Here is a 24,857-nt window from a genome sequence, read left to right as displayed (position 1 = left end):
GCCTTCCAACCTCAAAAGCTTGGAGTAAAGACGAATAGTCAAGAATATTAATGAATACACTGTGTCGTGCGGAAAATAAATAGATGACACTTAAACCATTCTCCGGACTCTGTGTTTATTGGAATCAGCGAGAAAAAAAAGAATAAATACAACTCCACCTAAAAGATGAAAACTTTCTGTAGTGAGGCTTCGACTACAGCACATAAGCTTCAGTTTATGAATTTTAAATGTTAAAAAGAACCTTTTATGAAATGAACGAGCTTGGCAATAATGTGTAATTACAAGTGATGTGTACTTACTGAGCAGGAGCTCATGTAAAAAGTCATTTACAGAAATGTGTTTACTGGCTTGTTTTCTTACACCTGTGCTTTCTGCGTTTACTCTTCATAAGCCTTTAAATATGAACAGTTAAAATACACTGACAAAACAAAACCAGCTCTGATGGCATCTGAACAAATAACTTGAGTTGTGTCCAACTTGCTTTTTTTTTTTTTCTTGGACAGAAAACATTACCTGTACTGCATTTTTATGCCAGAACAAACTTTACTAGTGGGAATGTAAAATAGTCAAATAAATGTAGGGGGAAACATGAATAATTTGTCCATTTTTAAAATTATTTAACAAATGTCCCTATTTTTATGAAAGAACATTTGTTTTGATTGCAAATATTACAAACTCAACATTCTCCCAGCAGTGTAATATTATACACTGAAAAATCTCAGGCATCTTCACCTATTACATGCCAATGATCCTCCTTTTTTATGTAGAAAACCTGCAGTGTTTCGCTTCCTTTATACAGAGCAATAAAAAAAAGTTAAGGCAAGATGCATCAAACAGAAATCCGAATGCAGGCGTTCCGAATCCACCGGTTCTGGATCAGTCGGCAGCTCCAGAGTTGCTCTGTCTCAGGCATCTTACGCTGGTTGGAGGGGAAGAGGAGAAGGCCGTGGTGGAGGAGGGAGGGACGTGATACCATTGTAATTATTATTCTTTTCTTTTTCTTTTCGATATTTTGCAAAAGGTGTCCACTGCTGTTCCTGTTCCCCTCCGATCGCTCCCAATTTGCCAATTCGCTTCTCTTTGGCACTTAGGCTGGCAGACTCAGCTTCTTTCCTTTGAGAACTGAAACCAGGCAGAGCAGAAACAGCAATAAGACGCAGCAAGACGATCTGACATAGGAGCAAATATGAGGACATGCTCATAAAGCGCCTGAAGAATAATGTTAGAACAGTCGAAATTACTTTAGAGCAAGGGTTTAGCATTTTAAATCAAAGAGAAAATATTTCAACATGACAACTTAAGCAAATGGGTACAATAACACTAATTCATTTAGCCCGTTTTCTTCTGCAGTCTCACTGTTAAAAAGGTGCAGTCCAAATGAACAGAAAACACACAGAAAGTAACTTCCTGTCAAGTAGCTGCTCACACCTGTTGCGCTTCCTCTGACTTCCTTTTTAAAACTCTATACTGAAAAATAAAAATAAAAAGATTTGAGCAACGACATTTTCCATCAATAAGGACCAAAATGGACATGATTAGAATCTAGTAAAGCACAGGCTGAGCAGTTTGTGGATCAACGAGAGTAGCAGAGTTGTGTAGTGGAGGTAGAGTGGACATTTGTTTTTTTAAATTTTACTAACATAAAGCTAATATTCACCTCAATTATTGCCAACTCTTATACACATAAAGATGCCATGTGGTATTTGGCATAAAAATGTCAACAGCATATCCTTCAAATCCAAGTCTGAAACATCCCACATCTCCAGCCCAGTTGTCTCCATTGTCCCAACTTTAATACCTTTATCCAGGGCCGGATTTACAAGGATTTGGGTCCCTGGCTGCAGCCAGTTTGGTGCCATACCCACAACAGAAAAAAAATTCTACTAAAGCAAATTACAATACATTAATAAATAGACCTATACATGAATTGATGCATGGCAGATTGAATGTGTCCCCTGAGCAGTAGCTCCATATTGTTTAAAAAAAAAAAAAATATATATATATATATATATATATATATATATATATATATATATATATATGTTGTGATAGATGTAGCAATACCAAGCGACTGCAACATCAGGAAAAAGGAGCACGAGAAACTAGAGAAATACCAGGGCCTCAGGGAGGAACTGGAGAGGGCCTGGAAGGTGAAGACCACAGTGGTGCCTGTGGTCATCGGGGCCCTCGGGGCAGTCACCCCCAAACTGGACCAATGGCTACAACAGATCCCAGGAACAACATCAGACATCTCAGTCCAGAAATGTGCAGTCCTTGGCACAGCCAAGATACTGCGCAGAACCCTCAAGCTCCCAGGCCTCTGGTAGAGGACCCGAGCTCAGAGGATAAGAACCACCCGCGGTGGGTGAGAAGGGAATTTTTTTTTTTTTTTTTTTATAACTTTGTATTTTAAAATGCTTGGATATTATTTATATTAAGAAAAATCCCAAAGTATTAACATAATCTGATATGGGCCTATAAGTTTTATATGAAGAACAATTCAAAGCAAGCATTTAGTTAAAAATAAAAATAAAATCTTTGGAGTCCCCAAAAGTTGAAGTGTTACTGCTCAAGTAAGCCTTTTCTAAAGTCTGGCCCAGCCTCTACCTGCCCTAAAGGGATGGACTCTCTATATCAGTATGTGGTTTTCACAAATGTTCCTTTGCAACCTGAAACACTCCCAAAAGCGAGTTTGGTTACAAGAGAAGCCCGACCTTTACAAGCAGAGTGAGGTTCTGTGCTTTGTGACCGAGGAGAAACTGGCTACATAAGAAAACACAAGATACATGTTTTACAACATTTATCACCTAAATGCTTTAGAAAAGGTTGCACCTTCTTTGTAAAGATTAAAAGCGTTAAAAAAAATGCAAAGCTCTCACCTTTTGTTACATACAAATAGAAGAAATCGCAGTATAGGATTGTCTGCACCACTCCTGCCACAATGGCGATCATATCAAAGAATCCTTCAAAGTAGAACCTCCATATCCAGTTGATGAGGTAGAGGGCCCTGTAGAGTCCTAGAAAGAACAAGTAGTGGGTGGTGATGGTCTCAGCCTCTCCCGTTTTGCTGATCATGAAGAGCTGCGGGAGGATGGCCACCGACTCCAAGTAGATGGAAAATGTCCATAGGATCTGCGGGATAAACAATTCCAGCATGTTTTTGACTGAACTGGATAAAAGATCTGCTTTAAAATTGGTTTAGATTACTGACCTCCAGAGGGGAGAAGTCATGATTGACCAAGAAAGACAGCCCGCCCACTGGGACCACCAGGAACTCCACTCTGAACGTGTCATGGTTCCCATCGTAGGTCGCCTTGAACTTCATGTAGATCAGGTAGACGGTGGCGTAAGCGCATCCGATGTAGATTATCTGCAGGACGACAACAAGCGCGCTAGCTTAACGCAAACAGAATCACGCGGGGCGGGAGGATGTGGATCATCCTTCAATAAACACAAGCGTGTTAGTTCAAGGGTAAGATCCACCTCAGCACTGTGTGCTCACGCCTTGCGGGAAACACTCATCGCAATGCGATTTACCTTCATTGTGGTGTTGTAGAGGGAGATGAAGGACGTAAGCAGGTCCAGGTAGCGAGTGGTGAAGACCAAGGCAAACAGGACCTGACTCTTTCCAGAAATACCTGCAAGGAGACAGCAGATGGCAGAAACAGGAAGTTAAAGAGTGCATTATTCTCAAAGGAACAAGTAGGAGGAATGCTGCTGCGGTCTGGCACAGACTGTTTTACTGCCAAATCATCAGTGTCAAGTGTCTTTTATTAGTGTTGTGTGTGACTAACAGTTTTCTTGTCAACATATTACCCCCATAATTGTTATGGAAGGTAATATGGGCATAAATCATCACTGATTTATACCATCTTTGGCCAGGTAATCAGGTGAAAAAGAATGTGGGTAGGTCTAGTTGTGCCACGCTCTTCATGTTCAGATGACTTCAATTATTAATATCTATCAGAGGGAGGCAATTTTCATTCGAATGAATGGAAATGGAGTGCAAAGCCTCTAAAAACACACATTTAATTTTAATTCAGACACGAGTTATTTTTAATAGAGACCTGCCGGTGCCACGATTTGAGCTCAGCCCTGCTGTTTTAATACTTGACCATCAGGATACACAATTAATACAAGAACATGAGAGCAGTGAAATGGAGACACTTCCAACTCTGGATCCAAGTAAATAAAATAAGTGTACAGTACTTTTAAGCATTTTTGACAAAACTCTTAATGACTTTTGCTTTTGGGAAATTTTTGATTGAAAAGTATAACTGTCTAATCAACAGACTAGTGCCAACACTCGTAGAGTATCTTTACAATAATACTAACTAATCAGAACTCAACTGTGATGCATTATTAAAACTGGGTATGCACTCCTAGGGGCGGGGGCGCCAAAACAATGGCGAAACAATTGTTTCTAGCCGGCATTTTCTGTATTTAACAACTGTGTGTCCATGCAAAACCTCCAGGGGAGTGCCTGAAATATGCTTTCATACATCTCAGAAAGTTCTTAGATGCGTCCCTGTGCATTAGTTTTGTTTTAATATCCAGCTCGGATAATGGGGATCCGATACTGAAAAAGGTCTCTGGAGGTTCGATAAGACAGGAAAGCTAACGATGTGAGTCAATCTCCTGCAAGCAGCAGTGATAACTCAAGGAGCTGACTGATGCACAGCTGTAACCTTTGATCCAAATAAAGGAGAAAAAAAATAAATAAATTAAAACACAGCAAACTGCCTCCTGCAACTCTCCAGGACACAGCCAAACTGCGGACTCTGTGACTGTTACTTCTGGATGGGCCACTGCCACGTCACAGAACACAGAAACCGAACTGTGGTGGAAGAAGCGGTAAAAACGTGGAAGTAACTCATTGTAGGTGAATAGCAGAAATTTTGAAGGGCCTAACATGTCAAACCAAGAGCAAACTATGCACAGTCAGCTGATAACACTTAGGAATCCGGTCGCCACTAAAGCCACCTGCAGGCGCTCATTACAGCGTCGCATTGTTCTTCGTAGTAGCAGTGTCGGTATGAAACGTCACATTTTCTGACAGAAATGGTAGCTTTACTGCACAGGGTACCACCAGCAAGTTATAGCTAACGTTAGCTTGGAGCTAATAAGTGAGGTTCAACTAAGAAACCGAGATAAATGCTTACATTTTGACCTGACATTTTTAAAACTGAGTTTTGTATGAAAGAAGGAAGGAAGGAAGGGGTGTACTCACCGGCACAGGACCTGCTTTTCCATATTTTTAGCAACAAAATGATGATGGCTGCTAGGTGGGACAAGTCGCCGGTTAGCCTGAAAATGTTCATGTTTGTGGAAGCCCCCTCAGTCAGCAACCTATCTCAAAGCTCTTCGGTGAATTCCGTTCCTCTCCGGTAACACTCCCTTTTCCACCCAGCCCAACTGTAAAGCTGAACACAAACGAGACGCCAGGGGAAAAAAAACTACGGTATTTAGCTCGGGGGAAAGGGGGAAAATGGCGAGTGGCGAGCGACGTGGCTGGGAGACGTGGCCAACATAGCAGCATCCAATGACAAGCGAGAAACGAACGAACATTAGCCAATCAAAAAAGCGCACTGCCTCATTTGCGTAATTTATGTCAAGCGAAGCCTGCCTTCCGTTTCAGAAGAAAAGCTCCGAGTTTTCCTTTATCGGTTTGTACTAGTTGATAAGTTCAAGACGACAGCACATTCCGCTGAGCTGTATGGAGGATATATTTGACGTGTCATTAGGATACATGTTGAAGTTGTTTATCAGGAGATACCAATGAGAGCTGTAGCAAAATCGGCAATCATGAGCAAAAGTTTTGATAGTGACAATTTATGTGGCTTAGACTATTTTGGATACGTTTCTCATAATTTCTTGACATATTTACAGTAAATCATACGTTTCGATGTATATTACCGAGTACATTCGTTAGTATGCACCTGATGAGTCTGCACAACAATCCCAAAATCAATGCGATATGTCACGACAAAAACTGGAGCTTCAGACTTTGGTCAAAATAAATAAATAAATAAACTGTGTCATGAAAACTTCTTGGTTTGACAGCAGATCACCCTATTTTTTGGCAAAAATACTCACTTGGAAGTTTTATCAGAAACTACAAATTGTTGGATTTGAATATAATGCCCTTTCATGACACTGGATAAAAACAAAACACAAAAGATAAATCATCTAAAAATTTGTAGTTTTTATTCAGGAACAACTTTTACTCATAAAAACATCATGGCACATTTTTAAATTGTCATTTGGCACCATCATCTGGAACACAAACCTTATTTTATGTCAAATGGTTGGGGGGGAAAAACACAATAAAATAATAATAATAAAATTGATTCCACATTGTTAAATTCAAAACCAACCAATGACACCATCATATGTCTGAGCTAGACTCCTTTCGTTTTCTCTAACCTTAGTGTTTTCCCCCTTTTACAGGCAGTCAATGCAACACAGAGACCATAATGGCTGCTTCGTCTTCCTTTGTGTGCGTAATATAACATTACATCTTTAGATACCAAATGGCTTCCCATTTAAAATGAACACTGCAGAAATCTAAGCTACCATGCACTCCAGCCATGAGCAAGAAAAAAAAGATCAAAAGCATCTTGTCCCAGAAAGCAACATTCACAGATACAGACAAAATGAATCAAGATCTAACTGAGTTTGAAAAAATTGTACACAAAGAAAGAAGACTGCAATGATAAAACACTTGCAGCAGTAAAAAGAGCAGGAAACTGCAAGTAGCTCTTAGACAACAAAAAAAAGAAATAACAGAAAACTGAATTGTAAAAAAAAAACAAAAAAAAAACGGTGGGCTCGTCTTTAATTTTGCCCCAGGCCCTAAAACGATTCAGTCCGCCTCCGTTTTTGTAGGCTCACTACTATGCATGAAAACGAGCGAATTTGAGAGTTTTTACTAGTAAATTTGATAGAAAGCACTAAAGGTAGTGTTATAAGTTCACGTTGTTTTGCTGAACCTTTACTCAGTAACCAGGAAATGTCAAGAATATTTTACTTTTTCCATTAGTATTTACAGCTGTTGTCATGTACTAAAAGTAAGCAAAAAAAATAGATGTTTGTCTTCACTGGTGAAGTTAACACTTAAATCTTAACACAAAACACAAGTACCAGACTTTACAGATCAACACTTACAGCATGGTGATGATATGTTAGAAGAACCAATTTTTTAGTGGCTGTCCCAATAGCCTCTCTCTTTTTTTTTTCCCTTTATTGCTTAAATAGTTGAGGTATCTCTGGATCCAAAAGATCTATACCGCAGCACCTGAGCTTCACGTGCGACTCCCCATTTCCACCCAAGTCAGAAACGGATGACTGCAAGGACGACACGTTTTACACTGCACTAACACCCATGGAGAAAAAAGAAACCCCTAAAACATTTGGAGCGCATCTCCCCCGACAATCAGTTCCATTCTCACTGAGGAGAATCTCCAGCGTCCTCTGATGCCTTGAGAACAAAAACCGCATCATCCAGTACATAGTAGTCGTTATACATGTCGCCTTCGCAGAGGTACGGCAGCCTGGTCACGGCCTCCAACTCAAAACCAGCCCGCTTGAAAACCTCACGGCACAGATTCGTGACTTGCTCCTCCCACGTCTTTCCCGCGATTTTAAGGTGCTCTTTTGGACGCTCCCACTTCCCTCCTAGGCGATGAGGAGGGGGGAAAAGAGTACTTTTTATTTTATTTAGATTGGAAATCAAATCAAATGCATGACTTTGTTGTTTCTCCACTGACCGATTTCAATGTAAGGTTGGAAGGGAAGCACAGCAGCCAAGACGAGTCTTCCCGTCTTGGGGACCAGGGAGCTCTTGATGTCCCGCAGGAGATGCAGAGGATCGTCGCAGCGGTCCAGCAGGTTCAGGCAGCTGATTACATCATACTGGAAACCAGTGTGCTGCCACTCATCTATGCCCAGCAGTCTATGCACAACAAAAGGGCACAAAAATCCTATTGTCACTCTCTGCTAACTGAAAGTAACTATTTAAGTGGGATTGAGTTAATATATAAAACTGCAGAAAGTAATGACATGCTGAAAAAAAACAAAAAAACATCCTCTTTTAAACGTCTGATTTTCAGAACATAATAAATAGGATCTACCCTTTCACAGGTTCCAAAGCTAGTTGAATATAATTATCCACAATGCCATTTTTCAATAATATTATCTTATGGAGGGTAACTTGAAGGGAAAGTGCTGTAAATTAAGACTTGTCAAATACAACAAACAAAATGCAGTTAATGCACACAAACAGCAAATTCACAAAAATTGGAGCAACCATTAGTGGTTATCGTTTTCCCCTTCCATGTCGCTGCAGTTTTAGTCGAATCATCCTATAAAGTTATTCAGCTTAAATGCACCTTGGTTAAATTCCAAACCCAGGTCACATACCATGTATGAGCTGGGATCATAATTTTCCATTTTTTTTAGGAGTAAAACAGAGAAAAATGGGATTAAGAACAAAATTGGAAACAGTGTAGCAAAATGTTTTGGGGTCATAATACTAGATGAATGAAATTACACAGCAAATCTTGGCATTTTTAAGGATATTTATCACTTTAAATCATAAAAATGCTTAACCACAACAACAACAATACAAAAAACAGAAACAGAAGTAGGAGGGGACAAAATGACAATGCTCATATATAAACTGGCTAAAGAGTCAACTGACCCAACGTGCATGGAAACAGCAGATAATTTTTTAAATTATTGATCCCATAAATATGACTGCGTTTTAATAACTTAAACAGGTTCAAAAACATTTAAAACTTGCGTCTCTCATCCCAGGAAGTGAACCATCCCCCACACCCACTCACGTGTAATTCCTCCTCTGGAGATGCCACTTCATTGGTGGCGAGACCTCAGTAGCGTAGACCTGCTTGAAGTGGACTCCCATGACCTCTGTTACTCCTCCGTCCCCGGCTCCAAGATCCAGCAGCCTGTCGGCCTCCCAGTCCGGGCCGATCCGTAGCAACTGCTGGAACTGATCGGCGGAAAAGACGAACATGGAGCCCCGGCCCAGAAAGCTGAGGCGGGCGGCAGATCAGAGAGACGGAAGGCCTCGGTTTGAAACACAAGACACCTGGTAACACTCACCCATTGATGGAGGTGCGTGACACCATAGGACTGAGGACAGATGATACCAGAGAGTGATAGAGCTGTGTGAAAAGCCAGCCGGACTTCTCCTGGCTGTGCTTGAGAAACGCCTTGGTGTCAGTGTCCAGGTGGCTCTGGACAAACAGGGGGCGCACAGATTCTCCCATCAGGTCCGGACAGCACCGGTACCACTAAACGAGGGCAGGGCAAGGTGGAAGAAAACAAGGCAACAACAAATGACTTCAACTGATTTGATAGTTTGAGCGAAATAGCTAATGGCGAAAATCGGTTTACACATTACATAGTCAGAATTTTAAAACGGATAGTGTGTGTGTAGAGATCCAAAATCTCAGATTTGAGACTCTGGCTCCATGATCTTATGGAAGATTTGTAACAAGAAAGTCATAAGACATCATAATTTGCCAGAAACGATGCCGGGGGTCAAAGCCAACTTGGAAGAAGGTGCTCTAGTCAAATTGAAAGAAAATTAGACTTTTTAGACTACATGCAAAGCAACATACGAGACAGAAAACTAACAATGCACATTATACTCAACATACCACCGATACTGTGAAACGACCCCCCTCCATCTGAGATCATTACTGCCAAATTAGATCTAATTATTATCTGTAACAGTCTGATTGACTTTCTAGTCTTTAAAAGGCATTTTGACTTTCAGGCTTTTCCTTTTCTGCATTTGATTTGCTTATGTTTGAATTTTGTAAAATGGTTTTATTGCTTTACAACATCTACCTCCGCACTGGTAATAACTGTACTCTGTTCGATTTGATATTTTAAAAGTAACAATGGGTTAAACAAGTAAAGAATTGTTCATGCTACACTAGCTTTAATTTGAACACCTGTCCCCTGACAGGTGTTTTTGGTTTATCACTTCAGACACATCAAAACAGTTTTAGAACATCAAATTTACTTTAGTATTTGACAAAGTTAACCTTAGTAAATACATAAAACAGTTTCTAATGCTGATTTTATCCACTTGTGGGAAAAAGTAATCAAAACTGTAACTACGGGAAAAAATATGTCCTTTTCTTTTTTACAGTACAATCAAGTCATTCCAATAGTGCTTAAATGACGAAAAGAAGAAGTCATGGCTTAAGAAACAACATATAATGCACTTATCTATGGAAAAACTGAGAAACAAAGCCACTGACATCCATCAGTCTGGAAAGCATTATAAAGTTATTTATAAGGATTGAGGATGTCAGCGAACCACCGTCTCTTTCGATGGAGAAAACATGGAGAAAGGTGGAACCGTCCCAGGGGTGTTACCAACATAAGAGCGCATTACTGACTCATATAGGAGGCGCTTAAAATTGGTGTGACAGGACGGTCAAATATCTTTTTCACTGCAGTGTGAAGCTCCCATCCCAGCCATGTATTCACATCCTTACCTCCGTCTGTTCAGCTGTTCCCGCGTCACCCTCGGTCACCATGCTCATAAAGAGCGAGCGGACCAGCGGACTGCGGATGTGTTTCCCTGTCCACATCCTCTTGATGGAGAGCAGGAAGGCCACGTAGCCCAGCACCCAGGCTACAAAAATCAGTGTTCTCAGCTGCACATGACACATAATGGAAGAAAAAAAGAAGTCTGAGCGGTGAAAGCTGACAGAAGCAGCCGAGAAGTCGATACAGCGGCCAAAGACAGAGAGAGATGTGCTTAATAATGAATGGTGACAGAATAGAAGGAGGTGCAAATCGACACGTCTCCGCTTTCAAAGCGACAACCAAACAAACCTGAGGAGGGCGCGGTGGGTATAAGGACACCTGCTACTGTTTAATTCTTCTTAATCTTCAGGGGGGAAAAAACAAACAAACATTGTCTGCTGGGGTAGACCTGACAATGTCCAGTTAGGTTTAAAGCCGTGTGAGTCTCTGCCCTGGTACAACAAAAACAAGAAGTTACTTCCTCATGGTGCACTTCCTCATTTGCGCAATGTGGCGCTGCGCAGCTTCTGCGTGGTTGACTTGAAGCGAGCAAGCAGATCTAAAAACTGGCTTTTGAACCCCCCCGTACCCACCTCCAAAAAAAAAATACAACCATATATAAAATTTTTACAAGCCAGTTTTTAAAAGCAAAAAAGTATAATTTAACATAAGAAACTGAGCAGAAAAGGGACAATCCAATACAAAACAAACAACATAGTTTGAGAAAATAGTTTTTGACTTGTTTGTCCTTGGACGGCCACGCGGACACCCCGAAATTACCTTTTTTAATATAAAAATAGTTTTCAAGGGTAAAACCCACATACCGTGTTATTTATTTATGTATGTATGTATGTATGTATGTATGTATGTATGTATGTATGTATGTATGTATGTATGTATGTATGTATGTATGTATGTATGTATGTATGTATGTATGTATGTATGTATATGGTCATTTTGAACTATTCACTCGTTATTATTCATTGTATATATATATATATACACACACACACATATATATTATATATTATATATATATATATATATATATCTATATATATATATATTATATATATATATGTATGTATATATATATACAATGAATAATATAATAATATATATATAATTATTCATTGTATATATATATATATATATATATATACAATGAATAATAACGAGTGAATAAATACAAAGTTTGTAATATATTATATATATATATATATATATATATATATATATATATATATATATATATATATCTATCTATATATATATATATATATATATATATTACATTTATGCCCTAAGATGGAGTAGCTTTCAACAAATAAGCAAATTCCCCCTGGGGATCAATAAAGTATATTCTATTCTTTTCTTTTCTATTCTATTCTATTCTATTCTATTTTCTTCGTGGAAAACAAACAAACATGCTCTCAAATTAGTCGTCGCGTATCAGAATTCATAATGAAAAGAAAACTTTAATGACCTCTGGTGGGAGTAACCCGTATGTCGTCCATATATGCTCACTTACAAAAAACAAACATAAAAACCCCCAACAACCTCGAAATCTTATGGTGGTTTCATTTCAATACGGACAAACAGATCATGAGTTCAAATTTATTAAAATGTATTTACATGACAGTAGGGGATCAAATACATATTTCCTATTTCAGTCATGCCAAGGATATGACGGGAAAAAAAATTCTGTTTGAACTGTTTTCTATTTTCTTCTTCTTCATCATTATTTATTAATTTATTTGACTTTGTTTCCCGTCAGAGCACCTCAGCAAGGGCCCGACTCTTCCAAATACTGTTTTCTGAAACGGTTGTATTGTGAAGCCAGCAGATGTCGCTGCCACACAACTGCTACACCTACGGTAAAGCAGCGTTGTAAGCTAAAATGCCCAAAATAGTAGCATTTTTCGGCGTCACTCTCATCATACTGATTGGTTAAATATAACAAATAAACTCTTATTTTTCAGCATGCCTCATATTTACACTAGACACAAACAGTGCTTGTAGTTTGGTCCACTTTGTACTTAAGCGCTATAGTCCGAACGGTACTGTAAAGTTAGGAAAGTTAGAGCCACGACAGGAAACAGATTACAGACATTACATCTTGCCTTTAGAATTAATTTACAAATATATGAAGACCAAAGATTAAAAACACTTACACGATTCACGCATGCATTGGAGACACGTGGTGGAAAACAACGCTGTCGTTAAAAATTATAGCAAGAAAAAGGGGTTTTAAACTTCTTTAGACGCGTCAATCGCGAGCATTATTTTCCAAAGCAAAGCGGAAGTAGCTCGTGTCGTTTTGTTCCGCTTGACGCTCCTCAGTCTCGTGCGGCTCAGTGAGTTGCGCTCCTGGGCTGCGTGTCCACATCAGGTGAGAACTCTGCTTTACTTTCTATTATTGTCCTGCTATAAACGACACCGACTTCATTAGAGAACAGCGGCGTTCGGTAGTGGCAGTGGAGTTTGACTTACCCAGTCGGAAATGGAAACATCTTGACAGTAAGTGAGGGGAACCACTGGCTGAGGTGCTGCCGAGAATCCTTCACAAATGCTCCGGTTTCCTCGTGCGACCTGTGGAACTTATAAGATAACTTTCAAATCAGACATTACGTATTTATGTAGTTATTGTTTTATTGTTTAGAATACACACATACGAACACACACATTTATATATGAATACAAAGAGTCAACACTTAGATTAATCTTTGTTGCGACTCTGAAGTCGTTCTAGAGTAGATTGCGTGTTTTATCACGTATCGGTGCAGCTCCACTGTAGCTCCCCAGGGATAACACGCCAGGTTTGGAGCCCTTGTTTACATTCTGGCCCGTGTTAAGCAGGATCTGTGCAGTTGTTTACGGCCTGGCAAGGTGCCTGACTGCTTTTAGATCATGTGTCAGTGCAGAGACATGCACTGGCATCTGCTGCAGGGCCACAGTGCTGGACCACCATCTGAAGTGATACTAACTGAACCATGCTTGTTGGCCATCACCAGTCGGCTCTGCTCCACTGTATCCTCCTCCTTCTTTTCTTTTTGTTTACCATTCCGCACCTCAGGTTTGTTTTTAACTCCAGCCTGATGTTCTGTCAAAGGCAGAAAAAGTCAAATCCCCAGAGACAGTGTTTATGCCCTCACTTCTTTTGGTTTGGTTAGTTTCCTTTTGTCGTGGCTTTGCACAGAAGATTCTTGTTGGTTTTAAGCAGCTGCTGACTCACTATGTCGCTGTTACAGTTTAAGCCTCTTTGTCGGACTTCGCTAGCAAAATGCCTCACAATACAAAAGAAGATTCTCTAGCAAAGTTGTTATCAATGGAGCAAGACCTTGTTGCCACAGAGGAAGAGAAACAGATTAGTTTTAGGCTTGTGACAGAGCAAGTTTCCTGCATTTCTAAAAACAATGGCTGTGTCAAGTTTATCTATCATTGTTTTACTCATCTTTTTTTCTGCTTAAATGGATAATTGGCAGTAAGGGGGGGAAAAAAAAATCTTTCATTCGATTCAGCTACTTCTTCCACCAATTATTGACTGAACATTAAAAGTAGCTGTTGCTCTTATTGTGGGAGATTTGTGCTGTTGGAACATGAGAAGGACAGTTAGTGGTATAAAAGTACACTGAGGTGATAAAAGTTCCTGTTTCCAAGCAGCTGAAATTATCCGGCGTTCAGCTCATGCCGCTTAATGGCCTTTTTATTAGATAAGAGAAAAATTGGTGGAGTGGCTGGAAATTTCTCCTGCTGTATGGAGAATAATACTGAACTGTTCCTCCCCCACCTGTTGCTGCACACTGTCTCTCAGATGGTTGAAAAATGGCTCCTATTTTCACCCTAGGAATATTTCCATTAGCCATAGTATATGAGGTGCCTGCTTTAATGCTTCACCCCTGAAAGAATTTGCTTAAAATATTTATTTCTTTGTCACCTAAACAACGTAAGCACAGTAAACTACAGTAACTAAAGTAGTAATTACAGTTCTTTTGATTTTCAAGTAAATGAACCTTATTTATAAAGTGCCACACAAAGTCACAACATACAACAACATAAATCACACTGAAGTTACAGATCAAAATGGTTTTCAGTCCACAGATTTGTTAGCAAAACAAAGCTACAAGGTGCTAACTGTTCTCCATGATCACATTCTGGGATCATAAGCTGCAAGCAGAAGAGTGTTTGCATAAAAGCTGACTCAAATCACCAGGAACTTGGCCACTTAGTGAGAATAAATTACCTCAACTGATTTAAAAAAAAAAAAAATCCACCGGAAGCCAGTGTAGAAAGTATAACGCCTGGAGTGATACGAGTTTGTTTGTTGGATTTAGTACGAAGTCTTGGTGCTGCGTTCTGAATAGCTTGCAGAAGTGAAATTATTCATCTGTCTAGACTGGAAAAAAGAGAATTGCAGGAGTGTAAATGCGATGACCCAAAGGCATGAATAATGTTCTCTAGAACTGCTCTGGAGACTACGGCGTGTATTTTTTAGAAATTATTCTTAAATGGAAAACAACAAAAGTGAGGAATAGATTTCAAGTGCGAGTCAAAGTCTAGCATGGAGTCAAATGAACCTGAAGCTGTGCAGCTTAGCTAAACTGAAACTAAATGACAACCCAGAAAGCATGCAGTGTTTGTAATGTCACTGTATTTTTGTTTTATTTACAGTTTCACTTTTCAGGTACCTGTAATGACTTTAAAATGGGTCCTTCTTGAAACTGAGACATCATGTCTCAGTGAGAGCTACCTGTATAAATAAAGGTGAAATAAATAAAATAATGTTGTTGAACATCAGATACAGACTTGCTTATTTTTCTGCAAACCCGTACCTGTACCTAACCCTGAAGAAAACATGAAATAGATAGAATAGAATAGATCATTAAAAAGATCCATTAAAACATAAATAGACAATAAATGCATTTATTCAAGTTTTTTTGTAGCTGCAAACGCGAGTTCCTCTGTCCAATCCACAAACTTCTCATAAAGGAAAATTTGCTCCTCACATTTTACAGCTGAACAATTTTTTTTGTCTGCAGTTGTGCAGCTTGCCCATGTTTAGGTTCTGTGTTAAGCATAAATATATGAATAAAAAGTGACTTATTTATATATTTTCATGTAAATTACCTTGAGATTTAAAGTGTCCGATTCTCACAGACCAGCTGTTTGTCCCATTGCGATTAGTGGGAAATTGTTTCCAGGCTCCAAAAACTCTGTGGTAATTTAAATTAGTGATACCACCCTTCAACGTATTTGTTTTAGAAGCGTTCACAGCGTGCATGCATAGTAACTATGTTATTGATTATGTCTCCATGTTGCATTTCAGCTGGCCATGTGCGATGTAATGCCAGGTGGGGCGACTGCTGCCACCTTCATGCTAACAGAGATGGATTATGAACATCATCTCAGCTCTGCAAAAAACTAAACCATCATCACTGAGCAGAGATAATGGACCCAAACTTCAGATCCAAGAGGAAGGCAACATCCTTGACCAATCAGCGTGACCTTAGATGAAGCTAAACCGCTACGTTGACCGTATTAATTCAACAGCTACCTGTTAATATGCTGACAGAAGTTTGCTGAACACCTTCGCCTCGGGACTTATTGGAGCGGCAGAGGAACAGTCAGCGTTTGCCTCAGTCCAGTGGACAAGCTGTGCATCTATGGTTTCATCTGCAGCCATGGGGAAGGAACAGGACCTGCTGGTGGCGGTGAAGAACGGAGATCTTCTGCAGGCTCACAAGCTCCTCTCTAAAGTCAAGTGCAACAAAACCAGTGAGTATGAAGCCTGAAGCGACAGATTATGCTCTGGTGTGTACAGTTATTGTTTCCACTTGGAAATGCTACCACTGCTGTGGGTTTTTTTTTGTTTTTTGGAATAACCACAGTAGCAGGTTTGGCTGTGGACTGCAAAATGAGAGCTATATACATGATTTAAATGAATCACAGTCAAACTCCTTCATCCAAATTCTGCACCATGTAAATTCCTTTTAAAAAAACATTTAAAAGGAAATGTTTTTTTTCTCCACATTTTCCAACTCAGGCAACAAGCATGTTTTCTTTTACCGTTGCGTCGTTATAAATGACAGAGCACGTCCTCGTCTGCAGCCAGGGGAAGCTAAGGGAGCGGGCACGACTTTGCAGGGAATATTAAAAGTGGTTCTGCTTGGTTTGGGACTTCTCTGTGTATCCGTTGCAGATACGATGCTGCAGGCAACAGTACAGGGGATGGAGAAAGTTTCCTGGTATTTTATGGAGCTGAATACAAAAGGTGTCCTGGACTATTCCCAGGTCAAAATTATAGGCTTTGGAATGTTGATTATTTTAAGGCAAGAAAAGCTGCATTGGATGTTAGTCTTTTTGTGCCATGACTCGGGTGTAAGTCTTGAGTTCTAATCCTTGAAACCATCAGTTTTTAATGATCATCAGGGATTCTGAAGGCAAAGGTTTAATTCCCAAGAACTCTGATGCAGTTTTTCCTGAAATGTATTCCTATATTTGGTGGTACCTATACCTCCTTTCAAGTATGACCAATTTTCCAGGCCCACCATAGTAAAACATTCTTATAGTCATGGAGGTTTTGGAGTTCCTTCACAGAAACTTTGGCTCATTTCTTCTCTGATATTTTCCTTGCCCTTCTTAGGGTGTAAATCTTATGAAAAGCACACCGTTCCTCCTTGATCTGGAAGACAGAATTTGTTTTTGTTTTTGTTTTGAAGCGCTTAAGTGCACAAAATAAAAACAACTTCTTTGTTTTTTCTTTTTACTTTTGTCTTGTTGGAGGTGGCACTATAGTCCAAGTTTTTGTTTACATTTTATTTTGTTGTTCGCAATAAATTGATAGTAAATATTATTGAAATTAGGTTTCATTTCATTTTTGGAAGAAAGATAATCATTTAGAAGAACTGATTGATCCAAAAGTCAAAGGACTAATAGAGGTTACCAATGGTGACCCTACTTTATGAGGTTCCTCGCATACCATATCTTCATTTACATTAGCTGCAAATAATAGCCAATATTGATGCATACCGTTGGTATTTTTAGTTTTTTAAAAAGCAATTAGATGGAGCTGTACGTTTTAAGGTTTTGTTCAAAGTCATCATCAAGATCTCCTTGAGAGACCGTTACATTTTCCTGTCTGTCTCAGTCCTGCTCTCACTTGGACCTACTGCTTTCAGCTGATTCTCGAGAACTGTCACAGGGCAGAATCAATGGCATGCTCATTTGTCAACTTGGACGGAGCGACGAATGTCCAACAACAGCAGCAGATCAGATGCTGCAGCTGCCAGTGAGGGATTCGCCAGTGACCCTCGCTCTCTCCTATTTACAGAACCCTGTCGATGAGTAAGGATTGACTGGCTTGTGGTGATGACCTCCTTTGAAAGGCTGCAGAAACACCCATTCCAAAAATAAAGTTATACCATGAGTGCCATGGTTAGCTGCTGCTTAGTAGTTTAAACGTCATCCTAATATTGTTCAGTGAACTTTGTTTTACTCTGGTAACCTCATTTTGCCTGACAATCCCATAAATGCTATTTTTAAGGGTGACCATGGTAGGAGTTCATCCTGCAACTGGTGGATGTTCGGCTTGAACCGCCGGTCTGTCTGTCATAGTTTTGTCCTTGAGCAAGAGATTTCAGCCGGCAGCTTCCCTGCTGGAGGTGGTCAGAGGGCCCGGTGGCGCCGGTTCATGGTAGCCTCACTTCTGTCAGTCAGCCTCAGGGCAGCTAGCTACAATGTGCTAGTTTACCACCATCAGCGTTTGAAATTGTGCTCAAAAGGGGGAATAACAGAAGCATTTTGGGGTTAATAATCGCTATAGAATTACAGGCCATTTGCCATTTACCATACTGGAACTTGTGATGGGTGTGACAAGATTGTTGCTAACTGAGAATGTTACCTTTATTAGTTATGATGTCGGGTCCCACTTAATTGGTTCATAAATATTGCTTATATTGACATCAAAACTCCTCATGTGGACACCTGTTGTAAGCGACCCCTCCATTGTTTTCCTGTTGTTTTTTTCCCCACTTTTATTTGCCTCATTACCAAAGTAAAAAAAAAAAAAAAAAGAGGTCAAGTGCAGTAATTAAAACAACAACCTAATAAAAAAATGGTGAATCATTTGAAAGAGCATTTCGGTGACCTTATTGTAAATTTTATTGTGAGTCTGATGGCAAAAGCAAGTCAATTAGTTCAAATCCTTTGGGGAGGTCAGGTAGTTTTTAGTTTTTATGGAGCTGTTAGGCAGACCCAACATTCCCAAAACCTTAGGCAGGGTGTAGGGTGCATAAGAAGAGAGAAGCATACGCTCATGCTCTAAATGTTTTTGGGTAGAGGGGCTTACTGATGGCTGAGGAATGATGAGCAGGCAGTAGATCAGTAGTTCTTGGTACTGTGTTAGGTGCACCCCTGATGTTACTTGTGATGCTGTTAGTAAAACGTAGACAAAATGGCATTATTATTTGTAAAATAAGTGTGAATAAATAAACTTAAGTAAAACTAATAAGCAGATAAAGCCAGACACATTAATTGTACAAGAAAAACTAATGTGAGTTGGTTTGCTCTGTGACCAGCTACCATTAACAGTAAAAGCTGATCACAGTGTGTTTCTTTGCCTTTTGCACTTTTAGTCTTTTTTATAAGCAACATGTTCATTAAAATGTGCTATGTTCATGTTCAAAAGATTGGAGATACAAATATTCAGAAGTGCAAATAAACTTTTTATTGGAGCTATCACAAGTTTCATGTTGGATTGTGGGCTGCCTAACTCCCAGAGAACTTTATGATCATTTTTGCACTTCAAACCAGGACATTTAAACTTTTAAGTAAAACATATGACAAATAATTAAACTGCATCATTCAACTAAATCCATTGTGAATTTATGGGAAGTAGTTTTTATTATTTTCTCCTCTTAGTTTTTATGGCATAACGATGACTGAAAAAGTCCAAGTCTTGTTGCATTGTTGTTTTGGAAAAGATGGTGGTACTTTGAAAACTTGGTGTTTACTTGGATCGTACTTGTTGGTAAGATTTGGGAGCTACTGCACTATGTGATCTTCAGTGAAACAAAGAAATTATAAAATATTAAACCACAGTTTTTCTAGATGTAGCGAATTTAGCCAAACTCTTAAGTCTTTGACAACTAAACAGGCATGAGAATGTAGGATACAAAACTGAGTCATTTTTTTACACTACATCCAACAAAGGGCTTTAAATGACAAGCTATATGTGCTCTGAGCTCCTGTTGGTTGCATAGACCTCACTGTAAAGCTGACTGGGAGCTGCCAGAAGGGGATTACCTTCACCACTGAGGGTGACTTGATGCACATGCAGCTGAGGCGGGAGGTTTCTTTTTCAATCAGCCATCTGCTGACATCAGGTTAGGGCTCAGTCAATACAAGTGGACTTACGACATTCAAATTTAATATAGTCCTTCAAGGTTCTTCAAAGAATAAAAAAATATGTGTATAAACACCCACAATGTAAAAATACGATGTTGCCAAGAGTTTGGTTTTTAGGTGATTTTTATTCTTGTTGTTAAAGCAAGAAAATGGTTGCTTTAACAACCATTAATTTTTTATCAAACCTTATTCAATTTTAAACAGTGCTCCAACTTGAATTGGATTCTAAGCTGACTGCATATTTTTTATACTGAAGTTTCTAATCCATGAAACATTTGCTCTGTTTATTGAAACAGAAAACAAGGATTTTGATTTGGAAATCTGGAAATTGGAAATTGCTGATACCCCTTCTCGTGATTCTCATGAGCTGGACATATCGTAACACCCCTAGTTTTTAAAGACAAGACTTAATCCTGCTGCAACCAAGGTTGCCATTTTATGGCAATTAATCCTGATATCAAATCATTTTTGCTGTAGACTGATAGACTCCTGAAGTCTCCTGCAGGAGATGACACCTATTGTCCAGCGCTTCTCACTCTTCTGCTTAAAGTGAGTAAAACCAAAGAGCCTGCCCTCTGCAGAGAGGGAGTGGAGTTTTGGCTGTTGTGCAACCCTCCATGAATAGGGGCCATTGAAGATGAATGTTTCTTTCTTCTTTTTTTCCCAAACATTTCCATGATTGCAATGTGTTTTTGTTTGGACAGGCAGATGACCCAGCCCTTTCTTGTGTCATGCCGAATATAAAGCCTTTCGGCACTTCAGCTGTTCAAAGCATCCCATTTGACTACAGTGTTGTGATCTATTGAATGATATGGGCATCCTTTTGATATTAACTGGACACACCAGCTGATGACATTTCGTTATTCATTAAGAAATGTTTGCAGTTTATGTTGGAGTCATTATTTTGTAGTTTTTGTTGGTGGATTTGGATTACTTTTTGCATCTACCGTGAGTCGACCGTCTATCCAAAGGTGCGACTGGGGAATGGAGTACTTTACCAAACAAGAATATTTAACATGGAACTGACATGGTTTTTGGGGAAAAAATGGTTAAAATGGTGTTCAGATTATAGAATCACTTTGATTTTACTCTAATAATCTCCAAAAATGTCCAGAAATCCAACATCTGAAAACCTGCTTTAATAGCACTTAACCTACTAACCAAGCAGCGCAAGAGTCAGACCAGGAATTTAACAGAGGCTAACTAATCTTGGACCTTTTTAATAGCAACTTAAAACATTGACATACGCCATCACACCCTCAGGGGAGTTTTAATTCAGGTTGAGACTGGGTTGCCTACATGGGAGGATATTTAAACCACACCTCCTTTTCTCTCTCTTTCCTAAAGTGTCCTGAGGCAAAAGACTGAAGGACTTCTTGCCTCCAATTGCAAATGATTACAGGTCAGCTCTTCCAGTAATGATCTCTGATTGTGAATCAGAGGCGAGACATTAAAACTGCAGAGGTAAAAGGTCGAGGGGAGTGGTTATGGTTTAACAAAATTTTATAGCTTAACATGTACAAAGGAATACTACTGTTTTCTTCACTTTTGCCTCATTATTTACACAAAGTGTGCTACTTTTTTGACAGCTGTATTCCATTCTACCTATTCATATGAGCCAGCTTTGTGCCAGATAAAGATGATAAACTTACAGCACCACCTTGGCTAATTGTCATTTGGAGGCCTTCTCGAAGCTGGCTAGCAGCAACTACTCTCTACACCTGGTAAACAACTTTCTCAGGGATTTAAAATGGTGTGAAAACATTCAATGCATATATAATAGAATCCACAAGCAGAAAGACACACAAACCATGTGCAGTAATGTAACGCAACGTTAACCTCAATTCAGCTTTTGATGTTGTAGCGCTGTCTAGCGCTGATGGCAGCAGTTTAAAAGATTCATGGAGAGCGTGTGAGGGTTCTCTGCCAATGATTGGTGTCACCACTGTTTTTTTCATGCTCCCTCACCATCCTCAGGACGGCCTCGGAGAAAGTTAGGGAATGATCAGTATATTTGCAAAGCGCTATTTTCCAGTTTTTGTTGCAGGCATTCCTTTGTTTGGCACCTATTTCTTGAGTTGCTAATAAATGTGTGCTGTTGATTCAAGCGTCACGAGCTACAGAGGTGTTGGACTGCATTCATACTCTTCGGTAGACTCAGAAATGGAGCTTGGTTGACAGATGGTGTTATTTGTGCCCACGATGGTCCGTAAACTCCTACAGACAACCATGTGGAGCCCATATTTTTTCTGATGGCAGTGATTTTGTACGTCTGCACCAAACATAAATCTGCTGTTCAAAAGGTGGTGCTAAAACACACAATAAACAAAATAAAAGACTGATAGTCAGTAGATGACTAGCTTGAGTAGATTACGATTACACACATTTATTTCTATTTAACCCCAGGATCCGTAAAGGCCCAAACATTGTGTTGACCTTCTGGTGAGAAATTGCTTACTTTGAAAAGCTTTCCTTGCTCTTTTTTCGTCTTGGTCTCTTTTGAATGGACAAGGACAACATCAGAATCCATTACAAAAGGGATTACGAAAATGTGAAGATCCAATTTTTTATATCTCATGAAGACTCAAGTAGTTGAAAATAACAAAAATAGGATGAATAAAATTTTGTCCCCATCATTATGGTCCCAGCTACTCGGAAGCATGGCCACAGAGGAGCATCTGTTCAGACCCTGGATTTTCAGTCTAAAATGTTTGCTGTTTAGCTGGAAGCTTCCCTGTGGTGCATCTTGAATGTTATTTTGTTTTCTTTACAACCTTAAGCTCTTGCGTCAGTTGAGCAGAAATGTAATGCATGCATGTCTACAGACCCATGATTTATGAGTGGATATATGCGCTTCAAAAGTGTTGGTGTCATTTTTCACAGTGCTAGTTTAGCCGCTTACCCCTGCATCCAATTAGTAGTAACCAAGACACACCCAGGTTCTTTCTCCTGCCTCTTGCAACCCCACCCCCCGCCCCTTAGTCTCCTGCTTTGAATTAGGAACTACCCATCTGTCCTAATGTCAGATTAGAAGTCTGTTCCTCTTAAGAACACCTAAGAAGAGGCATGGTAGGTATGGTTGCATTGAAACATAAAATAGAGTTGTTGTCACTGGCACACGTATAATTCCGTTGTTTATTCACCCCTTCCTTCCATTTCATGTGGAGTATAGGGGTGGTGTAGTTCGCCCATTAGCTAACCAGCTAACTTGGATAAACAGTATTGACTGGCTAGCAAGCATGCAGTATGTGAAAGGCTTTGGTTTTACCTGCTATTGCTTTGTATCGCACTCACTCACACACCCCCACACACGCCACACACATGCCAATCCTGAACCTGAACCTTTACCTTCCCTGACAGATGGGGTAGCCTGTCTAGGATTGCTCGGGAATTTACCAAAGGAATTACCTTGTGTGTCAGAGGATTGGTGTGTGTGTGTGGGCGTGTGTGGGCGTGTGTGTGTGTGTAGGTTTTCAGTCGAAAGCATAATTTAATTTAGCATTACCAACCACTCATTGCTGCCCTTAGGCTGCACATAGCTCAGTCTGAAACTTGTCTTCTTGTGGTTCTTCTCTTTTCTTTTGAAACTAAAAAAAAAAAAGAAAAAAAAGTTGCCAATCAGGCAGGGGTTGGAAAATAGTGTTTGCTCTGTTGTTAGTCAAAAAAAACCTGTCAGAGTTTTTATGTGCGTCCTCTGATGTCGCTAGCGCAAAGACGTCAGACTCTCTGTGGGGTTGCTTTTGCAACAAAGCCAATATAATTGTCTTACAAAAAGTTTTTTGTCTCGTGTGTGTGTGTACTTGGGGCGGAACATGTTCTGGTTGCAGGGGGCGGAGGGGATGTCTACCATCTGGGAATTGAGCCGTCTCAGTCTCTGGAAGGGTTAATAGTAATCAGCAATAGAAAATCCTGTTTTGCTATTCTACAATTGTTTTCTTTTCTTGCTTTGCTTTGTGCCGTCGTAACACTGTAATGAGAAGTGTCGGAATAACAGCGTACTCGTTACGAATGAATTTCAAATATGACAGGAACAAGTGAAATTTATTTAATGGGCTTCTCTCGGTTGTTGTGAGAATCTTATGAATCTTGTACAGTATGTGGGTTATGCAAATGATTAAATTATATTTTATGTTAAAATTATACCATGGTGTCAGAATTTCTCATGTTCATCCAGGACACTAATATCATTGTAGACACATAAATTTATGCAAACAATAAGGCATTTTATGAGATGATGTTTGACTATTTGATATGTGGCATTTCTCTGACTGGTGATCAGCAGGTTATGGTACTTTGAAAGAAAAATTTTATTGGTCAAAGCAGGAATTTGGACTCCAAAAACATTTTCACTCAGGAATACACAACTATCTGTGAACAGCAACAGATAAAAGACAACTCCTATTTCCTTTTCTTTCCTTTCATTTAAGTGTTAGAAGCAGGCACACAGCCAATCTCTATCTACAGGGTGCAATAAGAGGAAAATACAAGTCAGGTTCATGAAGAGTTTACCTGCTTCCTCAGTGTATTTGTTGCACTACTTATTCTGCCTCATTACCACTGCGACTTCGGAGATGCAGAGTTGTCTTTAGTATCTGCTGAATGCTATGGTTTTGCCATAATCACTTTATCTTATAAACATATTTTTTACAATGCCAAAAGTCCATCTCAGTAATAGCTGCTTAATGTTTTTGGTTGCTTTTCTTTTAATCAATGGCTGAGGTGAAAACAGTCACCTCAGTCATTTGTTGGACGTTCTGTGGCTGTCTAATTTGGCAGTGTGAGTTGATCCCTAAAGAAGCTTTAAAACCAATTGAAAGCATTTGCTTTAACCAACTGTTCACACGTTCTAATTTGAAAGCAAGTGCCAAAGCCTTGAGGCC

At 39.5% G+C, this 24,857-nt stretch overlaps 3 protein-coding genes across 9 annotated transcripts in view; 1 reads left to right on the top strand and 2 right to left on the bottom strand.

Moving 5' to 3' along the window:
- Positions 1-96: 96 nt before the first annotated feature.
- Positions 97-5,519, bottom strand: LOC102232388 (ER lumen protein-retaining receptor 2). Its single transcript, XM_005809954.3, has 5 exons — positions 5,231-5,519; positions 3,538-3,638; positions 3,212-3,370; positions 2,880-3,132; positions 97-1,122 (listed from the first exon to the last, which is right to left on the bottom strand). Exons 1-5 carry the CDS (start codon positions 5,319-5,321, stop codon positions 1,088-1,090), a joined length of 639 nt encoding a protein of 212 aa, XP_005810011.1. The 5' UTR covers positions 5,322-5,519; the 3' UTR covers positions 97-1,087.
- A 671-nt stretch (positions 5,520-6,190) lies between these two features.
- On the bottom strand, positions 6,191-11,082 carry mettl9 (methyltransferase like 9). 2 transcript variants are annotated; one of them, XM_023341604.1, is made up of 6 exons: positions 10,882-11,082; positions 10,539-10,700; positions 9,127-9,317; positions 8,847-9,056; positions 7,770-7,954; positions 6,191-7,677 (listed from the first exon to the last, which is right to left on the bottom strand). In XM_023341604.1, exons 2-6 carry the CDS (start codon positions 10,632-10,634, stop codon positions 7,448-7,450), a joined length of 912 nt encoding a protein of 303 aa, XP_023197372.1. In that variant the 5' UTR covers positions 10,635-10,700; positions 10,882-11,082; the 3' UTR covers positions 6,191-7,447. The 2 variants fall into 2 exon arrangements, with proteins under 2 accessions (XP_023197372.1, XP_005810009.1); XM_005809952.3 differs by lacking the exon at positions 10,882-11,082 and having other exon boundaries at positions 10,539-10,856.
- Positions 11,083-12,394: 1,312 nt separating this feature from the next.
- The window catches only part of LOC102233692 (caskin-2), a 56,578-nt gene continuing 44,115 nt past the window's right edge, over positions 12,395-24,857 (top strand). For 2 of the 6 annotated variants that reach the window (XM_014472882.2, XM_023341114.1), the window contains exons 1-2: positions 12,397-12,964; positions 15,899-16,347. Coding sequence is in view for 5 of the 6 variants with exons in the window: in XM_023341114.1 (XP_023196882.1) it covers positions 16,236-16,347 (112 nt within the window). In the remaining variant the exon portion in view is untranslated. Of the gene's footprint in view, positions 12,965-12,984; positions 13,093-15,898; positions 16,348-24,857 lie in introns of those variants that run through there. The other 4 variants (XM_023341118.1, XM_023341117.1, XM_023341116.1 and 1 more) reach the window with 3 other exon arrangements.

Source organism: Xiphophorus maculatus, chromosome 10 (genome assembly GCF_002775205.1).
Source record: "Xiphophorus maculatus strain JP 163 A chromosome 10, X_maculatus-5.0-male, whole genome shotgun sequence".
NCBI classification, from domain to species: Eukaryota; Metazoa; Chordata; class Actinopteri; order Cyprinodontiformes; family Poeciliidae; genus Xiphophorus; species Xiphophorus maculatus.
The sequence above is the reverse complement of the archived record's forward strand: the minus strand, read 5'-3'. Positions and strand labels throughout refer to the sequence as shown.